The following is a 22,096-nucleotide window of genomic DNA, read 5'->3' on the forward strand; positions in this document are numbered from 1 at the left end:
ATGGTAAAGTCACTTCAGGAAAAAGAAAGGGATGTTACTTATTTAGATTATTACTCAATATTGCTCTTGATGTTTTAGCAACTCATATAAGAGACCACCACCAAATAAGTGCTATTCATATTGTAAAAGAGGTGATCAAATTATTTCTTTTTCTTATAATGCGATTGTACATTAAGAAATCACAATAGATTAAAAAAAAAATACGAGAATTGAGAACTTCCAGAAAGAAGTAGTAGACAGGGTAGATGTATTTTTCCTATCCAACTCCGGAAAAAATATATAAACAAAACATAACAAGACCCACAAAGTTGAAACGAAGATGATATATTCTCTAGGGAACATGGAACCAAGGAATCAACATGGAGGTAAGTTCCCTGTGTTTTCTTTTTGCTGCGTACATCCTAGACCAGATGCTAGAGAAACTGGCAAACTGGAAACATCAAAGGGCACAGACCAAAAAAAAAAAAAGCCTCAATATAAATCCACTCTTTCTTCACCTGAAGAACAGACAGCCTAGTAAGGATTTTTTTTTTTTTTTTTTTACTCTTGTCATCCAGGCTGGAGTGCAGTGGCACGATCTTGGCTCACTGCAACCTCCGCCTCCCAGGTTCAAGCGATTCTCCTGCCTCAGCCTCCTGAGTAGCTGGAATTACAGGTGTGCGCCACCACGCCCGGCTAATTTTTGTATTTTTAGTAGAGACAGGGTTTTGCCATGTTGTCCAGGCTGGTCTTGAACTCGTGACCTCAGGTGATCCGACAGCCTCAGCCTCCCAAAGTGCTAGGATTACAGGTGTGAGCCACCACGCCTGGCTGACAAAATTTTTTAAACAATAACCACTCTACTGTAGCTAAATACCAGATGAGACTACAGCTCTACCCCTACTAGCAAAGGCCAACTAGAGAGACTTCCACCCTTGCCAGCCTGTAATAAGACCTCTAGTTCCCTGACAGAATGGTAAGATGAACGGGGAGTGGGAACGTCCTAGTACCTACCCTCAGTCAGTAGAGACCATGTGGGGAGCCTAGATTTCCACCCCTAATGAGTGATAATGAGGTGCCTCTCCCCTAACAAATGGTGTGGTATCAAGAGGAAGCCTAATGAAGAGTCAGGTTTTTATCACCACCCAACAGTAACAATGATACCTATCTATCAGTGGTCTCAATGGAGGACATTTGGAGAGAAGTAATTGGGCACCCAATCTCTCCCAGAGTGGTACTGGTAAAAGCTTAATGTGGAGCTAGAACTGTCACTTAGCCCATGGTGGCAGCAAACTCCTCAACCCCAGGTATTAGTGGAATCTGAGTGTGGAACCTGGACTTCCACCTACATGTGGTAAAACAGAAGATTTAAATAAGACCCAGATCTTCATAACATAATATGCAAAATATCCAGGATTCAACTGAAAATCACTTGTCATAGTGAGAACTGTAATAATCACAACCTGAGTGACAAAAGACGATCAACACACATCAAGATGGCACAGCTATTAGAATCATCTGACGAAGATTTTTAAACAGCCATCCTAAAAATGTTTCAGTGAGCAATTGTGAACATGCTTAGAACAAGTGAAAAAAAGGATGCCTTAGCAAAGAAATTGGAAATCTCTAAAAGAAATCAGAGATACAAAGAAAAATTAATAGGAAATTTTAAAACTGAAAATTTTAGTACATGGACTTTAAAAAAGACAAACCTCAGTAGATGAACTCAACAGCAAAATAAAGATAACAGAAGAATGAATCAGGGAACTTGAAGATAGAACAATAGAAATTATTCAGTCTGAATGACAGAGAAAAATATACTGAAAAACAAAACAACAACAACAAAAAACAGTCTTAGGCACTTGTTGGACTATTACAAAAGATTTAAATATGTGTCATTGTAATCACAGAAGAGAGAAGAGGGACTGAAAAAGTGTTGAGAGATACAATGGCTGAAAATGTCCCAAATTTGGGGGTGGGGGAGACAATCCCACAGATTCAGTGATTCAAGAAGCTGAGCAACCCCCCGAGAAGATATAGTCAAAGCAACCATTTTCAAACTTCTGAAAGCTTAAGACAGAACAAAAAATCTTGAATCCCACCAGAGCAAAATTACACCTTACCTATAGAGAATACCAAAGCAATGACAGACAGAAGCTCTCCCATTAGATACCATAGAGGCCACAATATATTTCAAGTGCTGCAAGAAAAGACTCATCAACCTGGAATTAAATACCCAATGAAAATAAAATACCCTTTAGTCTTGAAGAGTAAATCAAGACATTTCCAGAAGAAAGAAAACTAAGAATTTGTTTCTAGCCTACCTATCCTAAAATAATGGCCAAAGGAAGTTCTTATAAAAGAAATTAAGAATTCTAACAATTGTTCAAAGAAGGATGAACATTTCTACACAATCTCATCCAGAAAATAAGAGGAAACAACTTCCATTAATTCTGTGAAGTCAGTCTTACCCTCATCCCGAAACCAAAGTACACGAAAGAAACTTACATATTAATATGTCTCATGAACATAGACGTAAAAGTCTTCAACAGAACGTTAGTAAATCAAATCCAGTGTTGTAGAAAATGTTATACACCATGACCAAGGGGAATTTATTCCATGTAGGTTCAGCGTTCATAAATCCAGCAATGTAATCCACTGTATCAACAGGCTAAAGAATAAAAGTCATATCATACTGATTGACAAAGAAAAAAGCATTTTAGAAAATCCAACAATTCATTTTTCCTAAAAATTGTTAGCAATTCACTAATAGAGAGTAACTTCCTCAAGGTTGATTTTTTAGGATATGCGCTAAACTTTCACCTAGCATCAGACTTAATGGTGAGAGACTGAATGATTTCTCCTTGCCATCAGGAACCAGGTAAGTATATCTGCACTCACCAGTGCTATCAAAATAGTATTGGGTTGCTGGATCATATGACAGTTCTGTTTTTAGTTTTTTGAGGAACCTTTCTATACTGTTTCTAAAGTGGCTGTATTAATTTACATTCCCATAAAAAATGTATGAGTGTACCTCTTTCTCCACATCCTTGCCAACATCCATTATTTTTGTCTTTTTGGTAATAGCCATTATTAACTGGAGTGAGATTATATCTCTTTGTGGTTTTGATTTGTATTTCTCTAATGACTAGTGATGGAGAGCATTTTGAAAATATATTCCCTTGTTCATTTGTATGCCTTTTGAGAATTATCTATTCAGGTCATTTGCCCATTTTTAAATTGGATTTTTGGGAGGTGTGTGTGTATGTTTGTTTGTGTTTTTCTATTGGGTTATTGGAGTTCCTTATATATTCTGGTTATTAAATCCCTTGTCAGTTGAATAGTTTGCAAATTATTTTCTCCCATCCTGTAGGTTTTCTTTTCACTTTGTTGATTGTTTCCTCTGCTGTGCAGAAGCTTTTTAGCTTGATGTGATCCCATTTGATCATTTTTTCTTTGTTTGGGGTGCTTTTGAAGTCTTACTAAAAAAATATTTGCCTAAACCAATCCTGGGGCACTTCCCTAATGTTTTCTTCCAGTACTTTAATAGTTACAGGTCTTATATTTAAGTCTTTAACCCATTCTGATTTGATTTTTGTATATGGTGAGAGATAGGTCCAAAAGAAAGAAAAATCAGTATATCAAAGAGATAGCTGGATTCTCGTGTTTATTGTAGCACTATTCACAATGCCAAGATGTGGAATCAACCTAAGTGTCCATCAGTGGATGAATGGATAAAGAAAATATGGTATGTATGCACAATGAAATATTATTCAGCCATAAAAATAAGGAGATTCTGTCATTTGCAGCAACATGGATGGAACTGGAGGACATTAGGTGAAATAAGCTAGACACAGAAAGACAAATATACGTATTCTCACTTATATGTGGGAGCTAAAGAAAATTTGATTTCATGGAAGTAGAGAGTAGAGTGATGATTACCAGAGACTGAGAAGTGTGGGAGGTGGGGAGCCTAAAGAGGGGTTTTTTAAGGGGTACAAAAATACAGTTAGATAGTAGGAATAACACCTAGTAGTCAGTAGCACAATACAGCAACTATAGTTAACAATCATTTATCGTACATTTCAAAATAACTAGGGGAGTAGATTTGGAATGTTCCCAATACAAAGAAATGATAAACGTTTGAGGTGATGGATATCTCAGTTACCCTGATGAGATTATACAAGATCATACCCTGATGAGATCATTATATATCATATACATGTATCAAAATATCACATGTAACCCATGAATATATACAACAAATATGTATCCATAAAAATTAAAAATTAAAGGTAAATCTAAGCATGCTTCTTAAAAAACAAAACACAACAAAAAGCAAAATAATAATGGAAATTCTAACCAGCTCAGTAAAGAAAGAAAAGCAATACAGATCAGAAAGGAAGAAATAAAACTCACTATTTCCAGATGTCACGATAGTGTATGTAGAAATTCCCAAAAATCTACAAAAAAATAAAATGTCCTAGAACTAATAAGTGAGTTTAGCAGGTCACAGGGTACAAGATCAACTTACCAATATCAATTTTATTTCTATATCCTAGCAATGAGCATGTGGAAATTAAAAATAGAATACTGGGCTGGGCACAGTGGCTCACACTTGTAATCCCAGCACTTTGGGAGGCTGAGGCGGGAGCAATCACTTCAGCTCAGGAGTTCGAAACCAGCCTAGGCAACATAAGGAGACCACATCTCTACAAAAATTCAAATAATTAACTGGGCATGGTGTCACGCACCTATGGTCCCAGCTACTTGGGAGGCTGAAGTGGGAGGATTGCTTGAGCCCAAAAGTTGAAGGCTGCAGTGAGCCATGATCGCACCATTGCACTTCAGCCTCGGCAACAGAACAAGGCCCTGCCAGAAAAACAAAGAAGAAGAGAAAAAGAAAAGAATACAATGACTCAAAAACAAACAAACAAACAAAAAAAAACCCACAAGGTGAAATACGTGTAAATTAACAAAACATATACAATATTTCTATACTAAAAACTAGAACATGTTAGTGAAGAAATTAAAGAAGAGCAAAATAAATGGAGAAGCACATATCGTCACATTCATGGATTGTAAGAATCAATGTAAGAAAAGATTAATTTTCCCCAAATTGATACACAGTTTAAGTGCAGTTCCTATCAAAATCCCCGCAGGATGTTTTCTAGATATAAATAAGATTATTCCAAAATATATGGAAAGACAAAAGAACCAGAATAATACATAAAATAATTTTGAGAAAGAAAGATAAAGTGGGAGAAATCATTCTATTCAATTTTAAGACTACTGACTATTGTAATCAAGACTGTGGGATTTGGTAGATGAACAGACACAGAACAATAGACTAGAACAGAGAACTCAGAAATTGCCTCACAAATATGCCAGCTGATTTTCGACAAAGGTGCAAAAACAATTCAAAGGAAGGAGGATCACCCTTTAATTACCCTGCACTGGCCTGACTGGATATCCATAGCTCTGACACCCGCTCCCCCCGCCCCCTCCCTGCTGCCAAATGAACTTCAGCCTAAACCTCACACCTAATTAAAAGTTAAACTCAAATGGATGACAGACATCAACGTAAAAATTAAAACCATAAAACTTTTAGAAGATATTGTAGGAGAAAATCGTGAGGTATACTAGGGCTTGTTGAAGAGTTTTTAGAAATGGCATAAAACCCACAATCCATAAAAGGAAAAAAAAAACCCAATAAATTGAATTTCTTCAAAATTTCCCCTGCAAAAGTCTCTGCAAACTGGGAGAAAGTACTTGCAAACCATATATATGACAAAAGACTCGTACATAAAATATACGAACTCTCAATATTCAACAGTAAAAGAGAAAAGAAAGAAAACAATGCAATTAAGGGTAATGGGGGGCTGGAAAGGAGGTGGGGATGGTTAGTGGGTACAAAAGTACTTAGAATGGATAAGACCTACTACTTGATAGCACAATAGGATAACTATAGTTAATTGCACATTTTAAAGTAACTTATAGTGTAATTGGGTTGTTTGTAACCCAAAGGATAAATGCTTGAGGGGATGGATTCTCAATGATGTGCTTATTTTACGTTGCATTCCTGTGTCAAAACATCTCATGTACCCCATGAATATATATACCTACTATGTACCCACAGGCTTTTTTAAATTAAAAAATAGGTAAAAGGCATGAAGAGGCATTTAATCAAAGAGGATATATGGATGGCAAATAAGCACATGTAAAGATGTTCAACATCATTAGCCATTAGGGAAATGCAAATTAAAACCACAGTAAGATATTACTAAACACCTGTGGCCAAAATATACTGTCACCAGCAGATGCTGGCAAGGATTTGGAGAAACTGTATCCTTCACACATTGCTGGTGGGAATGTCAAATGGTATGATCACTCTAGGAAAGTTTGGTAATTTCTTGTAAAACTAACATGCACTTACTATATGACCCAACAATTGCACTCTTGGGTACTTATCCCAGAGAAATGGGAACTACACAGATACTTGTACACAAATGTGTATAGCAGCTTCATTCACAGTAGCCCCAAACTGGAAATGACCCAGATGTCTTTCAGTGGGTGAATGGTTAAACCAACTGTTGTAGCACCTCTATACCATGTAATAGTACTCAACAGTAAAATGAGAAACTCTGATACACAAGACAACTGGGATGGATCTCACAGGCATTATGCTGAGTGTGAAAAAAGCCAATCTCAAAATGTGACCAATCGTATGATTACATTTTCATGACTTCTTGAAATGATAAAATTATAGAGATGGTTAGGGATGGGGGTTGTGGAGGAGGGTTGGTTGTGACTATAATGGGGTAGTATGAGGGAAATGTTTGTGGTGATGAAATAGTTCTGTGTCTTGATTGCTGTGGTGTTTGTAGAGACTTCCACATGTGATAAGGTGATAGAGAACTATATACACATTGTACCAATGTCAGTGTCTTGGTTTTGATTTTGTACTGCAGTTACATAGATGTAACCATTGGGGAAGCAGATAAAGAGTACATAGAACCTCACTGTACTATCCTCGCAATTCCCCGTGTATCTGTAATTATTTCAAAATAAAAAGTTTTAAAAGTTTTTTAAAAACAGAATTAATAAAATATTACCGAAAAGCAGTAGGGCACCAGTTATATTTCAAAAATCATGCCATAGGGCCGGGTGTGGTGGCTCACACCTATAATCCTAACACTTTGGGAGGCCGAGGTGGGTGGATCACCTGAGGTCAGGAGTTCGACACCAGCCTGGCCAACATGGTGAAACCCCATCTCTACTAAAAATAGAAAAATTATCCAGGTGCCTGTAATCCCAGCTACTCGGGAGGCTCTAGCAGGAGAATCACTTGAACCTGGGAGGCGGAGGTTGCAGTGAGCCAAGATCACGCCATTGCACTCCAGCCTGAGTGAAAGATTGAGACTCTGTCTTTAAAAAAAAAAAAAAAAAAAAAAAAATCATGCCATATGTATTAGCTGGTTGGATACCATTGCTGCTGCTACTGAACATGGACCCTGGATGTTAGCCCCGCTGCTAATGCTGCCCCTAGAAACTGGATTTTCTTGTGGCTGCTGCTCCCACCACCACAGCTATGGCGATGAATTCCATCACTGCATATTTGAATCACTCCTTTGAGACAAAGTGTTAGGTCTAAGTCATAACTGTGCAGTGAAAGGGTTGACTCAGCAGGTCTGCAATGTTTAAACCCTGTGCTTTCCAAAAAAAAGGTCTTTTGCAAAGAATGCTTTGGCTCTTGACCAGCTCTTGGGAGATAATCTGTAAGCCCTTGGAGTATCTTGCCTGATCAGAGTGTCTTTGTTTACTGTGACCTTGGCCCACACTGGATAGTTTATGCTAACAGTGTGATTTGTGGTGTGAGCCTTGGGCTGAGAGATACTAGTTTAACCTCTGCATGGGCTAGAGACTGAATAAGGTCAGCCACACAGGTGCTCCCGGCCTATCTGACTGAACCCCAAAAACAACTCTGGGCACCAAGGCTTGGGTAAACTTCCTTGGTTGACAGTATGTCATACGTATTAAACGCATCATTGTTGGGGGAATTAAGCACTGGTCATACAACTCCATTGGGAGAGTACAACTGGAAAGTTGTGCCTGGTCTCTCCTGAATTTTTCCCTATGCGCTTTTTACTTTTGCTGATTTGAATCTGTATCCTTTCACTGTAATAAACAATAGCCATAACACTTTTTCTGAGTTATCCGAGTCCTTCTAGCAAATCATTGAATCTGAGGATGGCCTTCAGGAGCTTGCTACACTGGTAAATCCTAGATCACATTCTCTTAGCTGCCAACGGCATGTGAAGAAGTGAATATCTGGCCTTTGTGGCTTTTACAGTTGGAACTGTTACGCAAGAATATATATGACCTTACTAAAACGTTAAAAATCGAAATACGTCTGGCCCCAAGGGTTTTCAGTAAGGATCTATAAAGCTATATAAAGAACTCCTTAAAGTCAGTAAGACAGACAACCCAGATGAAACCCAGATGAAAAACAGGTAAAAGACATAAGCATATTATAAAATAAATCTAATATGTTCATTTATGTATAAAAATGTGTTCTACCACATTGCTTATCAGAAATATAAATTAAAACCATAAGGAGATACCAATAAATACACATAAGATTGGCAAAAAAAATGATAAAGTTTTGTAGCATATGTCTGTCTTACTCCTGGGCTTCTGGTGTCACGGAAATAAAGACAAACATTCATTATTAAAGTATAAGAATATATGTACAAGTATTTTTATTGCAATGTTGTTGTATGTGCCATGCTCCCCACAAAAATCGTGAAACTAAAATGGATTCCATCCATGGGGGAATGGTTGAATACATTGTGGTACATTCTTACCATGAAATATTATGCAGTCATTTAAAAGAACAAATCAGAGATAGACTGTTGTCAAATAAGATAATTCAGACACATAAAAGTTCATGTAATCTTAAATTTGTAAAAATAAAACATTTTTGAGTATGGAGGGATATCAAATGGTGTTAAAAACAAGTGTTTGACAGGAGAAGGTAGAATTGAAAGAAAGTGGGAAGCAGTAAGGAAAAGAATGAAGTTTAAGGTCTGGCATATATAACACATCATTTATGTAACAATATATATGTGTGTAAAGTATGAAAAGGTAGCACCAAATCTAAGCAGTTGTCCAAGGTGATGAGATTTCGAGTGATGTTTATTTAATTTCTAAAATATTTAGGCAGTGTTTGAATGTATAGTGATTAATATGCATTATTTGTATAATGAGGAAAAATAAGTGAATTGATCACAGGAAAAATTGCCTCTCAGGTTTCTTGCTTTAGCAATGGGATGGAGAGTGATTCATTCATTTAACAAATATTTATTGAGGATATAAAAATGTGCCAGGCATGGTTCTAGGTGCTGGGGAAACAACAATGAATAAAACAAAAATCTATCTCCCTAAGAGGTTTACACTCTAAATGGGAGAGAAAAGCATAACTAGAGGAGAAACACTGTGTTGGTGGGAAGGAGGAGGTGTATGAAGGAATTGATTTGGGACCTGTTAATTTAGAGAATACTGAGAGATATCCATTTGGAGAAGTGAGGTAGGTAGTTACTATGGATCTAGAATTCACAGGGCAAGTCATAACTGAAGATACAGATATGGAAACAGCATAGAAAATTGTGTTTCCGACCTCCTTTCCTGAGTCTGATCACGTCTCACTGCAGACACTTTACAGAGGAAGTGCTGAGGAAAAACAGGCAGCTGACAGAGGAGGTTGCTATGCAACAGATTAGGAAAGTCATCCAGCCAGGCAGAACTGATGTTGGCCCTTGGGGACCAAATGCTGCAGTCCTTCCTAGCATTAGCTTCCTTTCATGTGCAGGCTTCTGGCATGAGTTGATGCCAGAACAAATGTGAACTGCACAAAGATCTGTCTTGAATTTTGGAAATGTACCAGTTTAATTTGAGTCACCTCACATCTGTATTTAATTTTCTGCCTTTTTGAGTTTCTCCAGTTATCCTGGAAGCATAGCAGCGTGTGTGTTCTTGGGTAGGACCCACTTGCTGTGCATTCCACTTTGCACATTGAGAAACCGGGCTCAGAGAATTGAGTGACCTGAGCGGGCTCACACAGCTGGAGACAGACAGGCTGGGCACTCCATCCCTGGAATTCTGAAGCCCAGACCAGTTTCTCTCCGTAAGACCACAGCTGCCCCAGACCCCAGCCCTGAAAGGAACCAGGGCTTGCCATGGCTCAGACACACAGGTCTGATTGTCCTGGCTGCTCCAGTGGGCACCAGAAGGCCTCAGGGACAGTGTGATTGTATCCCTGATAAGGAAGAGGCCTGACGTTCTGAGCACAGAGTGGACCCCAAGGAGCAATTTCCACACCTGGATAGACCCACATAGGGCAGGGGGGAGGGTGGGGGCCTCTGCTTGTGTCCTCCTGAATGCAGAGCATGAACTTGGGCCTCCTAGAACACAAACTTTGCTTGTTTAGGACAAATGGGGTGCCGTGGTCTGTTGCTCAAATGGAGGAGGGAGGGGTACCCTTAGTCCCCAGGGCAGCATGAGCAGAACGTGGGTTTTGGAGTCAGGAAGACCCAGACCCAAATTTTGCATTTTGTTTTCTGGCTCTGTGGCCTTGTCTAGTTTATGCAATGTATATGTGCCTCATCTTCCTGATCTGTAAAATGAGGGTGCTGACATTCACCTCCCAGGGCTGCTGTGACGGGAAGACAAGCCCCAGCACAAATCCTGCTGTGATGTACAAGCTGTGCCCTTCCCTCCTTTCCTCCCCCAACACACACAAATGAGTCCATCACCGGAGCTGCATAAAGAACAGGGAAGAAACTAACGTTCTTTCTGCGTCTGGGAGCTTGTGGGGGCGGGCAGGGAGTGGGGGAGAAATCATGGAGTCACGTGGCAGCCACAGACTTACTACTACTACTTTGTTAGCTCCAATAGTGTATCCTCTCAGGCCATTCCGTTTCCTCAGCGGAGGTCTAACACTTGTTGCAATTAGAGACCCCACACAGAGACCTAAGCGTGCTGGGCAAGGGGGTGGAGATGCAAGCCGACCTGACAGGAGGGGCCTTGAGTAGGGGAGGGACGGAATAGAGACGCATTGCGGAAAAGGTAGGGGGCCGGTGTGTGGGGCAAGGGGTGTGACCAAGAGGCACAGCGCATCTGTTGGGGGAGGGGGCGTAGAGGAAGGGGAGGTGCTGTTGTATAGTGTCGACCTGGTTGGTGGTGGGGTGGTGTGTTGGCAAAGGGGGCGGGACCGCCTTCAAGCGCACATGCGCATCATGGTCTCCAGGACGAAGCTTTTGTTGGGAAAGCAGGCGGGACTGACTTTGGCTTTTCAGTGTTTGCGCATGCGCGTAACGTCCTGAGGCGGTGGGTGGTATATTAGGCGAAGAGGCGGGGTCGCCCAAGCTGCCGCGCTGGCATTTTCTCCTGGACAAGGAGAGAGTGCGGCTGCTGAGAGCCGAGCCCAGCAATCCCGATCCTCTGAGTCGTGAAGAAGGGAGGCAGCGAGGGGGTTGGGGTTGGGGCCTGAGGCAAGGTGAGAATTAGCCCCCAGACAGGGCATCTGCCCCCTGGTGCGGGCCCCCATTTTTGTTTTATCCCGATCCCTTCACCCTGGATTCTGAATCCCTTTCCACCCCCCAAGCCCCAATTCACATGCCCCTCCCGATCCTTCCTGATTCAAAACCCCTGTCCGATCCCTCCCATCGTTCGAAATCCTCAGATTCCTTGACCTCGATCTGTACTGTTAGATGATTCCTCCTGACTCAAAACCTCCATGCAACTTCCCAAATGCGAATCCCAACCCAACCGCACCCCTCCCCCGCGAATTCAGAACTCATCTGCTTCCCAAACCCCGATTTGAAGCATCTCCCTGTCAGTAGCTTCTCGGGGTTCAGAACCTGCATCTGGACGCCCATTCACTTTTCCTGCTCCGATCCGTTCCTCACATTCACCTTATCCGCCCGCACAATCAGACCACAGTCATCCCCCTCCCAATTCGGTCCTTCGTATTTGCCCTCTGTAGTATAACGCCCTGCCCCTCTCCCACAGCCCCCAGGCTCCGCTCTTGCCAGAGGGACAGGAGCCATGGCTCAGAAAATGGACTGTGGTGCGGGCCTCCTCGGCTTCCAGGTGAGATCTCCACTCCCCACCCCAGCATTTCCCCAGCCGACAGTCACCCCTCCCCGCGGGCCTCTTTGGTTTCCCAAACGCTGGGATCCGGTTTGGCCCTCTTTAGTGACTAGACTCCGTGGGCCTTACGAATTCTCATCGTTTATCGAAGGGGGGGAGGGGCGTCTCTTTTCAGCCATCAGTCCCTGCTCAGAGAGAGGGGAGACCCTGTTAGTAGTCAGGGCAATCTGCCCAGAGAATGCGGGGTGGGTAAGGAACCATTTTTTTTTTCCAGAGTCCTGACGCTTGTAGAGCAGTCTGTCACCCCCTCCCCCAGCCTCCTGCCTCCACCCTCCCTCTCTCTGCATTCCCCACTCTGTGCGACCCCCCTTATTCTCAACTCCGCGATCCGCCTCCCGTCCTGAGCTGCTACTGCACGCCTCTCAGAGCGTCCCTGGCTCCTGTTCCTGCCCACTCTCTGCACACCTCCCCACCCCTCATTTTGCCCCTGCCCTACTCCATCCCTGCCACATGTTTAGTACCCGCCCCGCCCCCTATCGCCCCTTGCGGGTCCCATAGATCTCTGCCTCAGCCCCCCTGTTTTTGCACCCACCACCCGCCTGCAGCTCCCCTGTTGCGCTGCCACCCGGGCTCCCTATTCCCACCCCACCTCCTGCCTCAGAGGCCCAGAGATTTAATTTTTCCCCTCCTGTGTTTGCAGGCTGAGGCCTCTGTAGAAGACAGCGCCTTGCTTATGCAGACCTTGATGGAGGCCATCCAGATCTCAGAGGCTCCACCTACTAACCAGGCCACTGCAGCTGCTAGTCCCCAGAGTTCACAGCCCCCAACTGCCAATGAGATGGCTGACATTCAGGTTTCAGCAGCTGCCGCTAGGCCTAAGTCAGCCTTTAAAGTCCAGAATGCCACCACAAAAGGCCCAAATGGTGTCTATGATTTCTCTCAGGCTCATAATGCCAAGGACGTGCCCAACACGCAGCCCAAGGCAGCCCTTAAGTCCCAAAATACCACCCCAAAGGGTCCAAATGCTGCCTATGATTTTTCCCAGGCAGCAACCACTGGTGAGTTAGCTGCTAACAAGTCTGAGATGGCCTTTAAGGCCCAGAATGCCACTACTAAAGTGGGCCCAAATGCCACCTACAATTTCTCTCAGTCTCTCAATGCCAATGACCTGGCCAACAGCAGGCCTAAGACCCCCTTCAAGGCTTGGAATGATACCACTAAGTCCCCAACAGCTGATACCCAGACCCAGAATGTAAATCAGGCCAAAATGGCCACTTCCCAGGCTGACATAGAGACCGACCCAGGTATCTCTGAATCTGACGGTGCAACTGCACAGACATCAGCAGATGGTTCCCAGGCTCAGAATCTGGAGTCCCGGACAATAATTCGGGGCAAGAGGACCCGCAAGGTGAGATCCCTGCTAGCTTCACTTTGCTTTGGGGCTCTCTCCTTTCTTCTCTGAGGGTGTTCGTTTGTTCAAAACAATGTATGTAACTGTATTCAGCTAGGCTATAGGCCATTTGAAGAGAATGTTTATTCCTGTCCTCCGGGTGTTCACAAACTGATGGGGAGATAATACATGGGCACAAATAATATATACAACCTGTATGTAATTCAGTTTACATTGTGTTAGTAACTACCGTGTGTTAAGCCTTGAGCTAGGCACATTCACACGGGTTGTCTCATAAAATCTTAAAGGCACCTCCTACCAGGTAGGGATCATAGTCCCAATTTTACAGAGAAGGAAATTAAGTGGCAGAGAAGTGAAGTGACTTGAGTGATTTGTTCAGGGTGGTACAGACAGAGCCAGTGGTGGACATAGGAAGAGGAGAAGCCTCAGTCCCCATCTTTGGTTTGTTCCTGACCTGGTTCGGAGATGAAACTCCTGCCTGGAAGACAGTGAAAGACAAACCCAGGACTCAGGGTGACCAATGGCTAGTGGGTCAGGCTGTCACTACAGGTGAGGGTTTAGAGGGCATTCCTGGAATAGATAAGGTAAGGACACAGAACCCACTGGTGATTCTGAACTTTTCTTCTCTCTGATGATACAGATTAATAACTTGAATGTTGAAGAGAACAGCAGTGGGGATCAGAGGCGGGCCCCACTGGCTGCAGGGACCTGGAGGTCTGCACCAGTTCCAGTGACCACTCAGAACCCACCTGGCGCACCCCCCAACGTGCTCTGGCAGACGCCGTTGGCTTGGCAGAACCCCTCAGGCTGGCAAAACCAGACAGCCAGGCAGACCCCACCAGCACGTCAGAGCCCTCCAGCTAGGCAGACCCCACCAGCCTGGCAGAACCCAGTTGCTTGGCAGAACCCAGTGATCTGGCCAAACCCAGTAATCTGGCAGAACCCAGTGATCTGGCCAAACCCCATTGTCTGGCCTGGCCCTGTTGTCTGGCCGAATCCACTGGCCTGGCAGAATCCACCTGGATGGCAGACCCCACCTGGATGGCAGACCCCACCAGGCTGGCAGGGTCCTCCAGACTGGCAAGGTCCTCCTGACTGGCCGCTACCACCCGACTGGCCACTGCCACCCGATTGGCCACTTCCCACTGACTGGCCACTACCACCTGACTGGATCCCCGCTGATTGGCCAATTCCACCTGATTGGCAGAACCTGCGCCCCTCGCCTAACCTGCGCCCTTCCCCCAATTCGCGTGCCTCACAGAACCCGGGTGCTGCACAGCCCCGAGATGTGGCCCTTCTTCAGGAAAGAGTAAGAGCTGTAACTCCCCAGTCACTTTTCCCCTCTCTTGCTCTTTTCTTTGTCACCCTCTCATCTATAATTCAACCAAGATTTTTTGTAAATATCTTATAAGTTTAATGATTTCCTTTTTCCCTCCCAGGCAAATAAGTTGGTCAAGTATTTGATGCTTAAGGACTACACAAAGGTGCCCATCAAGCGCTCAGGTAGGCATCCGTGTCCCCTCCCCAAGCTCTACCCTTCCCTTCACTCCATGCTCTGTTGGTGTTCTTCTGCTTGTATGACCCTTCCCCTTCTGTCCCCTCCTTTCCATGGTTGGCTCTTTTCACCCTTGAGGACCTTGACTGTGCTACCCACAGCAGGGCTGGCAAAGGGACTGCTGCTCTGTAGCCTCCACTCGGCTCAGATGGCTCCCTCCTCTCTCCTACAGAAATGCTGAGAGATATCATCCGTGAATACACTGATGTTTATCCAGAAATCATTGAACGTGCATGCTTTGTCCTAGAGAAGGTGAGAAGGCAGCCCTGGGGGACAGGAATAATGGGGAAAGTTGATTTCAAAGATTCATGGGGTTCCTATTGGGAGTTTAGGGCAAGTCTCAGGGAGGTGAGTGTCTGCCTATGGGTAGCTTATGCTAGATGTTGTAATTTCATGGTCTGTTTTCTTGTCCCTGTAGAAATTTGGGATTCAGCTGAAAGAAATTGACAAAGAAGAACACCTGTATATTCTCATCAGTACCCCCGAGTCCCTGGCTGGCATACTGGGAACGTAAGATGGGAAAGAAGGTGGAGCATGGCCTTTCTCAGTGGTGCTTTTTTTCCAGGAGTTTCACATAGATCAGGGTCCAGGGTTCAGGGTCACATAGCAGGTCATGGGCAGAGCTGGGGTATAATTCTCCCCTAGCTGAGGAATACTGGGGAGGCTAGATGGGTAAGCTGGTTGGGGTCTCTCATGCAAATGGCTGCTGAAAATACATTCTTTCTATATTCCCTTAGGACCAAAGACACACCCAAGCTCGGTCTCCTCTTGGTGATTCTGGGTGTCATCTTCATGAATGGCAACCGTGCCAGTGAGGGTGAGTGACTGGACCTGCAGCTGGGGGTTGGCCACAGCCTGATTTCCATGCTTATTTTCCGTCCCTTGTCTCCCCTTGCCTCCCATTGCAGCTGTCCTCTGGGAGGCACTACGCAAGATGGGACTGCGTCCTGGGTATGATTGGGCTCTCTCATCTCTTACCCGTTTGTACCATCCTTTGGCAACAGTGGATGGTCCCAGGATTGCATTAACCTGGGGGTCTGGAGGGTTTGGTTTGGGGATGTTCAGAGCCCAAAGATGTAACCTGGGTGGATGGGGGAACAGTTCTGAACTCTCTGCCTCTTTTCTCATCTCTGACCTCTGTTCTGGAAAGCTCTTTGGGCATAGTAATAGCCTCTGATTGTGGATTTCCTTTTTTTACCTTCAGGGTGAGACATCCCCTCCTTGGAGATCTAAGGAAACTTCTCACCTACGAGTTTGTAAAGCAAAAGTAAGTGATGCCTAAGGGGCTTTTCCTGCTCCCTATGATTCTGCCTGTGTGCTGGTCAGCTTTAGAAAGCCCTTCCTGGACAGGTACAATGGCTCACGCCTGTAATCCCAGCACTTTGGGAGGCTCAGGTGGGCAGATCCCTTGAGCCCAGGAATTCAAGACCAGCCTGGGAAACATGACGAAACCCCATCTCTACAAAAAATACAAAAATTAGCCAGGCGTGGTGACATGCACCTGTAGTCCCAGCTACTTGGGAGGCTGAGGTAGGGGAGAATCATCTGAGCCCAGGAAGTTGAGGCTGCAGTGAGTTGTGATCATGCCAACTGCACTCCAACCTGGGCAACAGAGCGAGACCCTGTCTCCAAAAAAAAAATAAAAGAAAGCCCTTCTCAAGCTCATTTCTTACACTGTACCTGTGCATATGTGTTTCTGTGCGTACAGAAACGTGTGTCCTCAGGAGTATTTATTGCATATACTCCTCGTGGTTAGATTCTTTCTTTTCTTTTCTTTTCTTTTCTTTTCTTTTCTTTTCTTTTCTCTTCTCTTCTCTTCTCTTCTCTTCTCTTCTCTTTTCTCTTCTCTTCTTTTCTTTTCTTCTTTTCTTCGAGATGGAGTTTCACTCTTGTTGCCCAGGCTGGAGTTCAATGGCATGATCTTGGCTCACTGCAGCCTCTGCCTCCTGGGTTCAAGCGATTCTCCTGCTTCAGCCTCCCGAGTAGCTGGGATTACAGGCATGCACCACCACGCCCAGCTAATTTTGTCTTCTTAGTAGAGATGGAGTTTCTGCATGTTAGACCGGTCTCGAACTCCAGACCTCAGGTGATGCTCCTGCCTCGGCCTCCAAAAGTGCTGGGATTAAGGCGTGGGCCACCGTACCCGGCGAATTCTTTTGTTTGCTTTTTTCGAGACTGAGTCTCACTCTATTGCCCATGCTGGAGTGCAGTGGCGCAATCTTGGCTCGCTTGAACTTCCACCTCCTAGGTTCAAGCAATTCTTGTGCCTCAGCCTCCTGAGTAACTGGGACTTCAGGTGCCTGCCACCATGTGCCCGGCTGTTTTTGTATTTTTAGTAGAGATGGGACTTCACCATGTTGGCCAGGCTGGTCTCAAACTCCTGACCTCAAGCAATTCACCCACCTCTGCCTCCCAAAGTGCTGGGATTACAGGTGTGAGCCACCATGTCCAGCCAGAATTCTTCTAATTTTTCTACTTTTCTAAGTAGTTGTCTTGCAAGTGAAGCCCATCCACCATCCCCACAGTAGACATTCCCAAGGCTGGGCCAGGCTGACACTTTTGCACTACATTGTAATCATTTCAATGGACCTCTGTGGCTCACTGACAAGATTACAAAAATCTGGAGCTAGAGCTGAGGCAGAAGGAGTGAAATGAAATGTTATCCTTTCTGTGACCCTATACAAGCGTCGCCTGCAGCTCTAAGTGAGTGCTTAGTGTTCTGGTGCAGGAATTCAAGGCTTGATGATTAAGGGGTAAATACCCTGATGGTGTTCAGGAATGAGCCCGAGGGGGAGTTGCTATTTGAAATCTGATGTTAAAAAATGTAGGATTATTTTTCATTACTGGACTACCATTCTGCCCAGGTAGGTAGACACAAAGACTGTTTTGCTCTTTCAGATACCTGGACTACAGACGAGTGCCCAACAGCAACCCCCCAGAGTATGAGTTCCTCTGGGGCCTCCGTTCCTACCATGAGACTAGCAAGATGAAAGTGCTGAGATTCATTGCAGAGGTAATGTGCCAACCAGCATTGATAGGTCAAGGGATGAAGTATCGCTGGCTGGGAAAGGTCCAGGGTAGGAATGAGATCCTAGGTATGGCACGTGATAGGTGCTGCATTGCTGGTGGTATTTGTTGTTGTTGTTAGGTAAACTTAACATGCATTAGGTGCTAACATATGTTAATATATTAGCTAATACAATTATGAGTTTGTTTTGTTTTTTTTTTTTTTTAGGTTTTTAAAGTATTTTTATTTTTTCCCAACTTTACTAAAGTATAATTGACAAAAATTGTATATATTTATGGTGTACAATGTAATTTTTAAGTATTTTGTTTTGTTTTATTTATTTATTTTCTCCTGAGATGGAGTTTTGCTGTGTTGCCCAGGCTAGAGTGCAGTGGCGCGATTTTGGCTCACTGAAACCTCTGCCTCCCGGGTTCAAGCGATTCTTGTGCCTCAGCCTCCCAAGTATCTGGGATTACAGGCACGTGCCACCACCATGCCTGGCTAAATTTTTATTTTTCTATTAGAGACAGGGTTTCGCCATGTTAGCCAGGCTGGTCTCGATCTCCTGACCTCAAGTGATCTGCCTGCCTCAGCCTCCCGAAGTGTTGGGATTACAGGCGTGAACCACTGTACCCAGCACATTCATTTATTTTTAATTGACTAATAAAAAGTATATATATTTATGGGGCACAGTATGATGTTTTGATAATACATGTCATGTACATTGCGGAATGATTATATCAAGCTAGTTAACTCTCCGTAGCTTCATATACTTGACATTTTTTTTTTGTGATGAGAACATTTAAAATGTACTCTTTTAGCAATTTTAAATAAACAACATATTATTATTAACTATAGTCATCATGCTATATGGTCAATCTCCAGAACATACTCTTCCTATCTAACTGAAATTTTGTACCTTTTAACCAATATTTCCCCATCCCTCCTGACCCCAGGCCCTGGAAACTATCATTCTACTCTCTGTTTCTATGAGTTAGACCTTTTTAGATTCCATGTATAAGTGAAGTCATGCAGTATTTGTCTTTCTGTGTCTGACTTACTTCACTTAGCATAATGTCATCCAGCATCATCCATGTTGTTGCAAATGGCAGAATTTCCTTCTTTTTAAAGGCTGAATAGTATTCCACTGTGTGTGTGTGTATCACATTTTCCTTATCCATTCATCCATTGATGGACACGTAGGTTGATTCGTATCTTGGCTATTGTAAATAGATTTTGTTTTGTTTTCTATTCCTCATCTCAGGTTCAGAAAAGAGACCCTCGTGACTGGACTGCACAGTTCATGGAGGCTGCAGATGAGGCCTTGGATGCTCTGGATGCTGCTGCAGCTGAGGCCGAAGCCCGGGCTGAAGCAAGAACCCGCATGGGAATTGGAGATGAGGCTGTGTCTGGGCCCTGGAGCTGGGATGATATTGAGTTTGAGCTGCTGACCTGGGATGAGGAAGGAGATTTTGGAGATCCCTGGTCCAGAATTCCATTTACCTTCTGGGCCAGATACCACCAGAACGCCCGCTCCAGATTTCCTCAGACCTTTGCTGGTCCCATTATTGGTCCTGGTGGTACAGCCGGTGCCAACTTTGCTGCCAACTTTGGTGCCATTGGTTTCTTCTGGGTTGAGTGAGATGTTGGGTAGGTACATCACTTTGGATTGGGCAGTTAGGGTCTCTGGGGGATATAGGGTCCATGGGATTGTATTTATGTGCATGAGCTAGGAGTCTTAGGAAACTCATTGTAGGGAGGTGAGGAAAGTATGGGGCAGCACTCTTTGGTGTGTATATTCCTTATTATTTGATATATATCATTGATTTTTTTACTTTTTTTTCTTATGTTCACAGATATTGCTATCAATCGCAATAGTCTTTCCCCTGTGTGAGGCTGAAGCCTCAGATTCCTTCTAAACACAGCTATCTAGAGAGCCACATCGTGTTGACTGAAAGTGGCATGCAAGATAAATTTATTTGCTGTTCCTTGTCTACTGCTTTTTTTCCCCTTGTGTGCTGTCAAGTTTTGGTATCAGAAATAAACATTGAAATTGCAAAGTGAATTAGATGTGCTCTCTGCTTCTTTTTTTCCCTATATTTGGGGAGCGAGCAACATGTTTATGTGGGAGAGACAGGACCTCGGCTCTAGTTTGAAGGGGGTAGATCAGCTTTCAGCAGGTGGAAATATGGGAAGATCCAGCTACTGGATTGGGATACAAAGGCAGTATCAATGAACACGAGACCCAAGAACTTGTATAGTTTATTCAATAAATATCACTTAAGTGATTCTCATGTGACAGATATGCTGCTAGGTGTCCTGGAGTGACATTGCGAGAATTGCATAGTGAGAGAGGGTATAGGTGCTCAGACAGTTGCACTTAAGAACACAGCGGAGGTGGAACTCCAGGTGATGATAAAGTCCAGAGAGTAGGTAGTTGAAAGGGACAGAAGGTGACTATTCTGGAGATAAGGGGTCCATGGCCTGTGATTCTAGGGTGTTGGTTATACAACCCATGTGGAAAGTGAAATAACTCCAGGAGGGCAGCAGGAGTAGGAGCAGAGAACACTATGAGTTAGATGCCAGAGTCTCCTCTGTGAGAAGGAAGATATACCCCTAGTCACATTGCTCATAAAGGGATGGGCTCACGGGCATTCCTCCCCATCTCTGGAAATGCTGCCCTGGAGCCTGTCCCTCTAGGAGACTCTCACAATCTTCCCGCTTGCACAGGACCGGGGCTGCCTCATCAAGACAGGATCATATGGACAGTGAAGGAGGCTTCACAATGCCCTCTTCTCTCCTGCAGGTAGAAAGAGAAGCCTTTGTTACCTCAAGAACAAGAATTACAAAGTAAGACAAAGCTCCATGTTCAGCCTTTGACTGTGACTGTGAGCAGGAACTTGGCTTGAGCTGCTGAGTTCCATGCTGGAAGCTAGGCTCTCCCACTGAGGACAAAATTAGGCCTAGGCCATAACTTCCTTAGGTGCTTGGTGGTATCCGGACATGTGAACAAGGGCAGAGACAGGAGCTCCTGGGGCAGAAAAAGGAGCAAAGGCAATTTGGCCTCCTGGGAAGGGTTTGGTAGTGGGCAGGGATGGTGTCCACTGCTTCCTTAAGTTCCTGAGTGATGTCCACATTCTGAGGAGAGAGCCCAGGATAAATAGGAAGGAGGCAGCAGTGCAGGGCCCCAGTGCCTCCCCTGCCTCTTGTCCTCATTGCCAGGCTCCCCTCTTTCAGCCAGGCCTGGATCCTGACCCTCAGATAGGCCTGGGGGAAATCTTAGCCTGAGGCCTTTTTGGCAGGGATTGCGCCAGCCCTGCATCTCCATGATGAGATCTGGGCTGTAGTTCCTGCATTTCTGGGTGGTGGTTTTTCCACCTTTTGATGCAAAACAGCCAGACTCGGTGGGGTTGGTGCAGCCTTTCTGTGAAGGTGCTTCCACCATGTGCTGTGTCCACAGCTAGCTTGGGCAACAGAGTCCCCCACCTACCTCAGCCTTCTCCTGGTGTGTGTTTACAGCCTCCACATTCAGGTGGATGGACTCCACCTTGCAGCCTTGGAAAAGAACAATCCATCTGTCCATAAGCCCCCAAGGTAGGCACAGGTCTTCCATGAGGTATCACCTCCGCCCAATCACCACCCACACCCCTAGCTTCATACTATGTACAGATCATGACTTGCCTGGGGAATTTAGACAGCAGTGTGATGTGTGGGGAAGACACCAGGCCTAAGAGGCAGCCAACAGGGCATCCTATCATCTCTGCCCCTAACAGTCTTAGTTCTGTGAGCTTCAGTTGCTCATTTGTAAATGGGGACGGAGATGAGAGATGAACTCTATGGCTGCCCACAGCTCTTGAGGTCCGCAGGACAGCAGTCTCATCTGTGTAATATTGATGTAGCTCTGTGGATCCTCCAAGCCGTGTTAGGTGGTGAAGAGGTGGAAGAGTCCTGGGGCCACTGCCTTGGGCGATCAGTGCCAGGCAAAGTTTAT

At 44.4% G+C, this 22,096-nt stretch overlaps 1 protein-coding gene across 2 annotated transcripts in view; it reads left to right on the forward strand.

Moving 5' to 3' along the window:
* MAGED1 (MAGE family member D1) overlaps positions 1 to 20,170 on the forward strand; it is a 106,221-nt gene extending 86,051 nt beyond the window's left edge. The window contains exons 1-13 of one of the 2 annotated variants that reach the window (XM_050776887.1): positions 11,375 to 11,536; positions 12,052 to 12,132; positions 12,833 to 13,540; positions 14,184 to 14,852; positions 14,983 to 15,046; positions 15,271 to 15,350; positions 15,517 to 15,608; positions 15,836 to 15,915; positions 16,007 to 16,049; positions 16,303 to 16,365; positions 17,997 to 18,111; positions 19,370 to 19,755; positions 19,962 to 20,170. In XM_050776887.1, coding sequence (XP_050632844.1) covers positions 12,088 to 12,132; positions 12,833 to 13,540; positions 14,184 to 14,852; positions 14,983 to 15,046; positions 15,271 to 15,350; positions 15,517 to 15,608; positions 15,836 to 15,915; positions 16,007 to 16,049; positions 16,303 to 16,365; positions 17,997 to 18,111; positions 19,370 to 19,747 — 2,337 coding nt within the window. In that variant the 5' untranslated portion in view covers positions 11,375 to 11,536; positions 12,052 to 12,087 and the 3' untranslated portion in view covers positions 19,748 to 19,755; positions 19,962 to 20,170. Of the gene's footprint in view, positions 1 to 11,374; positions 11,537 to 12,051; positions 12,133 to 12,832; positions 13,541 to 14,183; positions 14,853 to 14,982; positions 15,047 to 15,270; positions 15,351 to 15,516; positions 15,609 to 15,835; positions 15,916 to 16,006; positions 16,050 to 16,302; positions 16,366 to 17,996; positions 18,112 to 19,369; positions 19,756 to 19,961 lie in introns of those variants that run through there. The other variant, XM_050776888.1, reaches the window with a different exon arrangement.
* The last annotated feature ends 1,926 nt before the right edge of the window (positions 20,171 to 22,096 follow it).

Source organism: Macaca thibetana, chromosome X (genome assembly GCF_024542745.1).
Source record: "Macaca thibetana thibetana isolate TM-01 chromosome X, ASM2454274v1, whole genome shotgun sequence".
NCBI lineage: Eukaryota > Metazoa > Chordata > Mammalia > Primates > Cercopithecidae > Macaca > Macaca thibetana.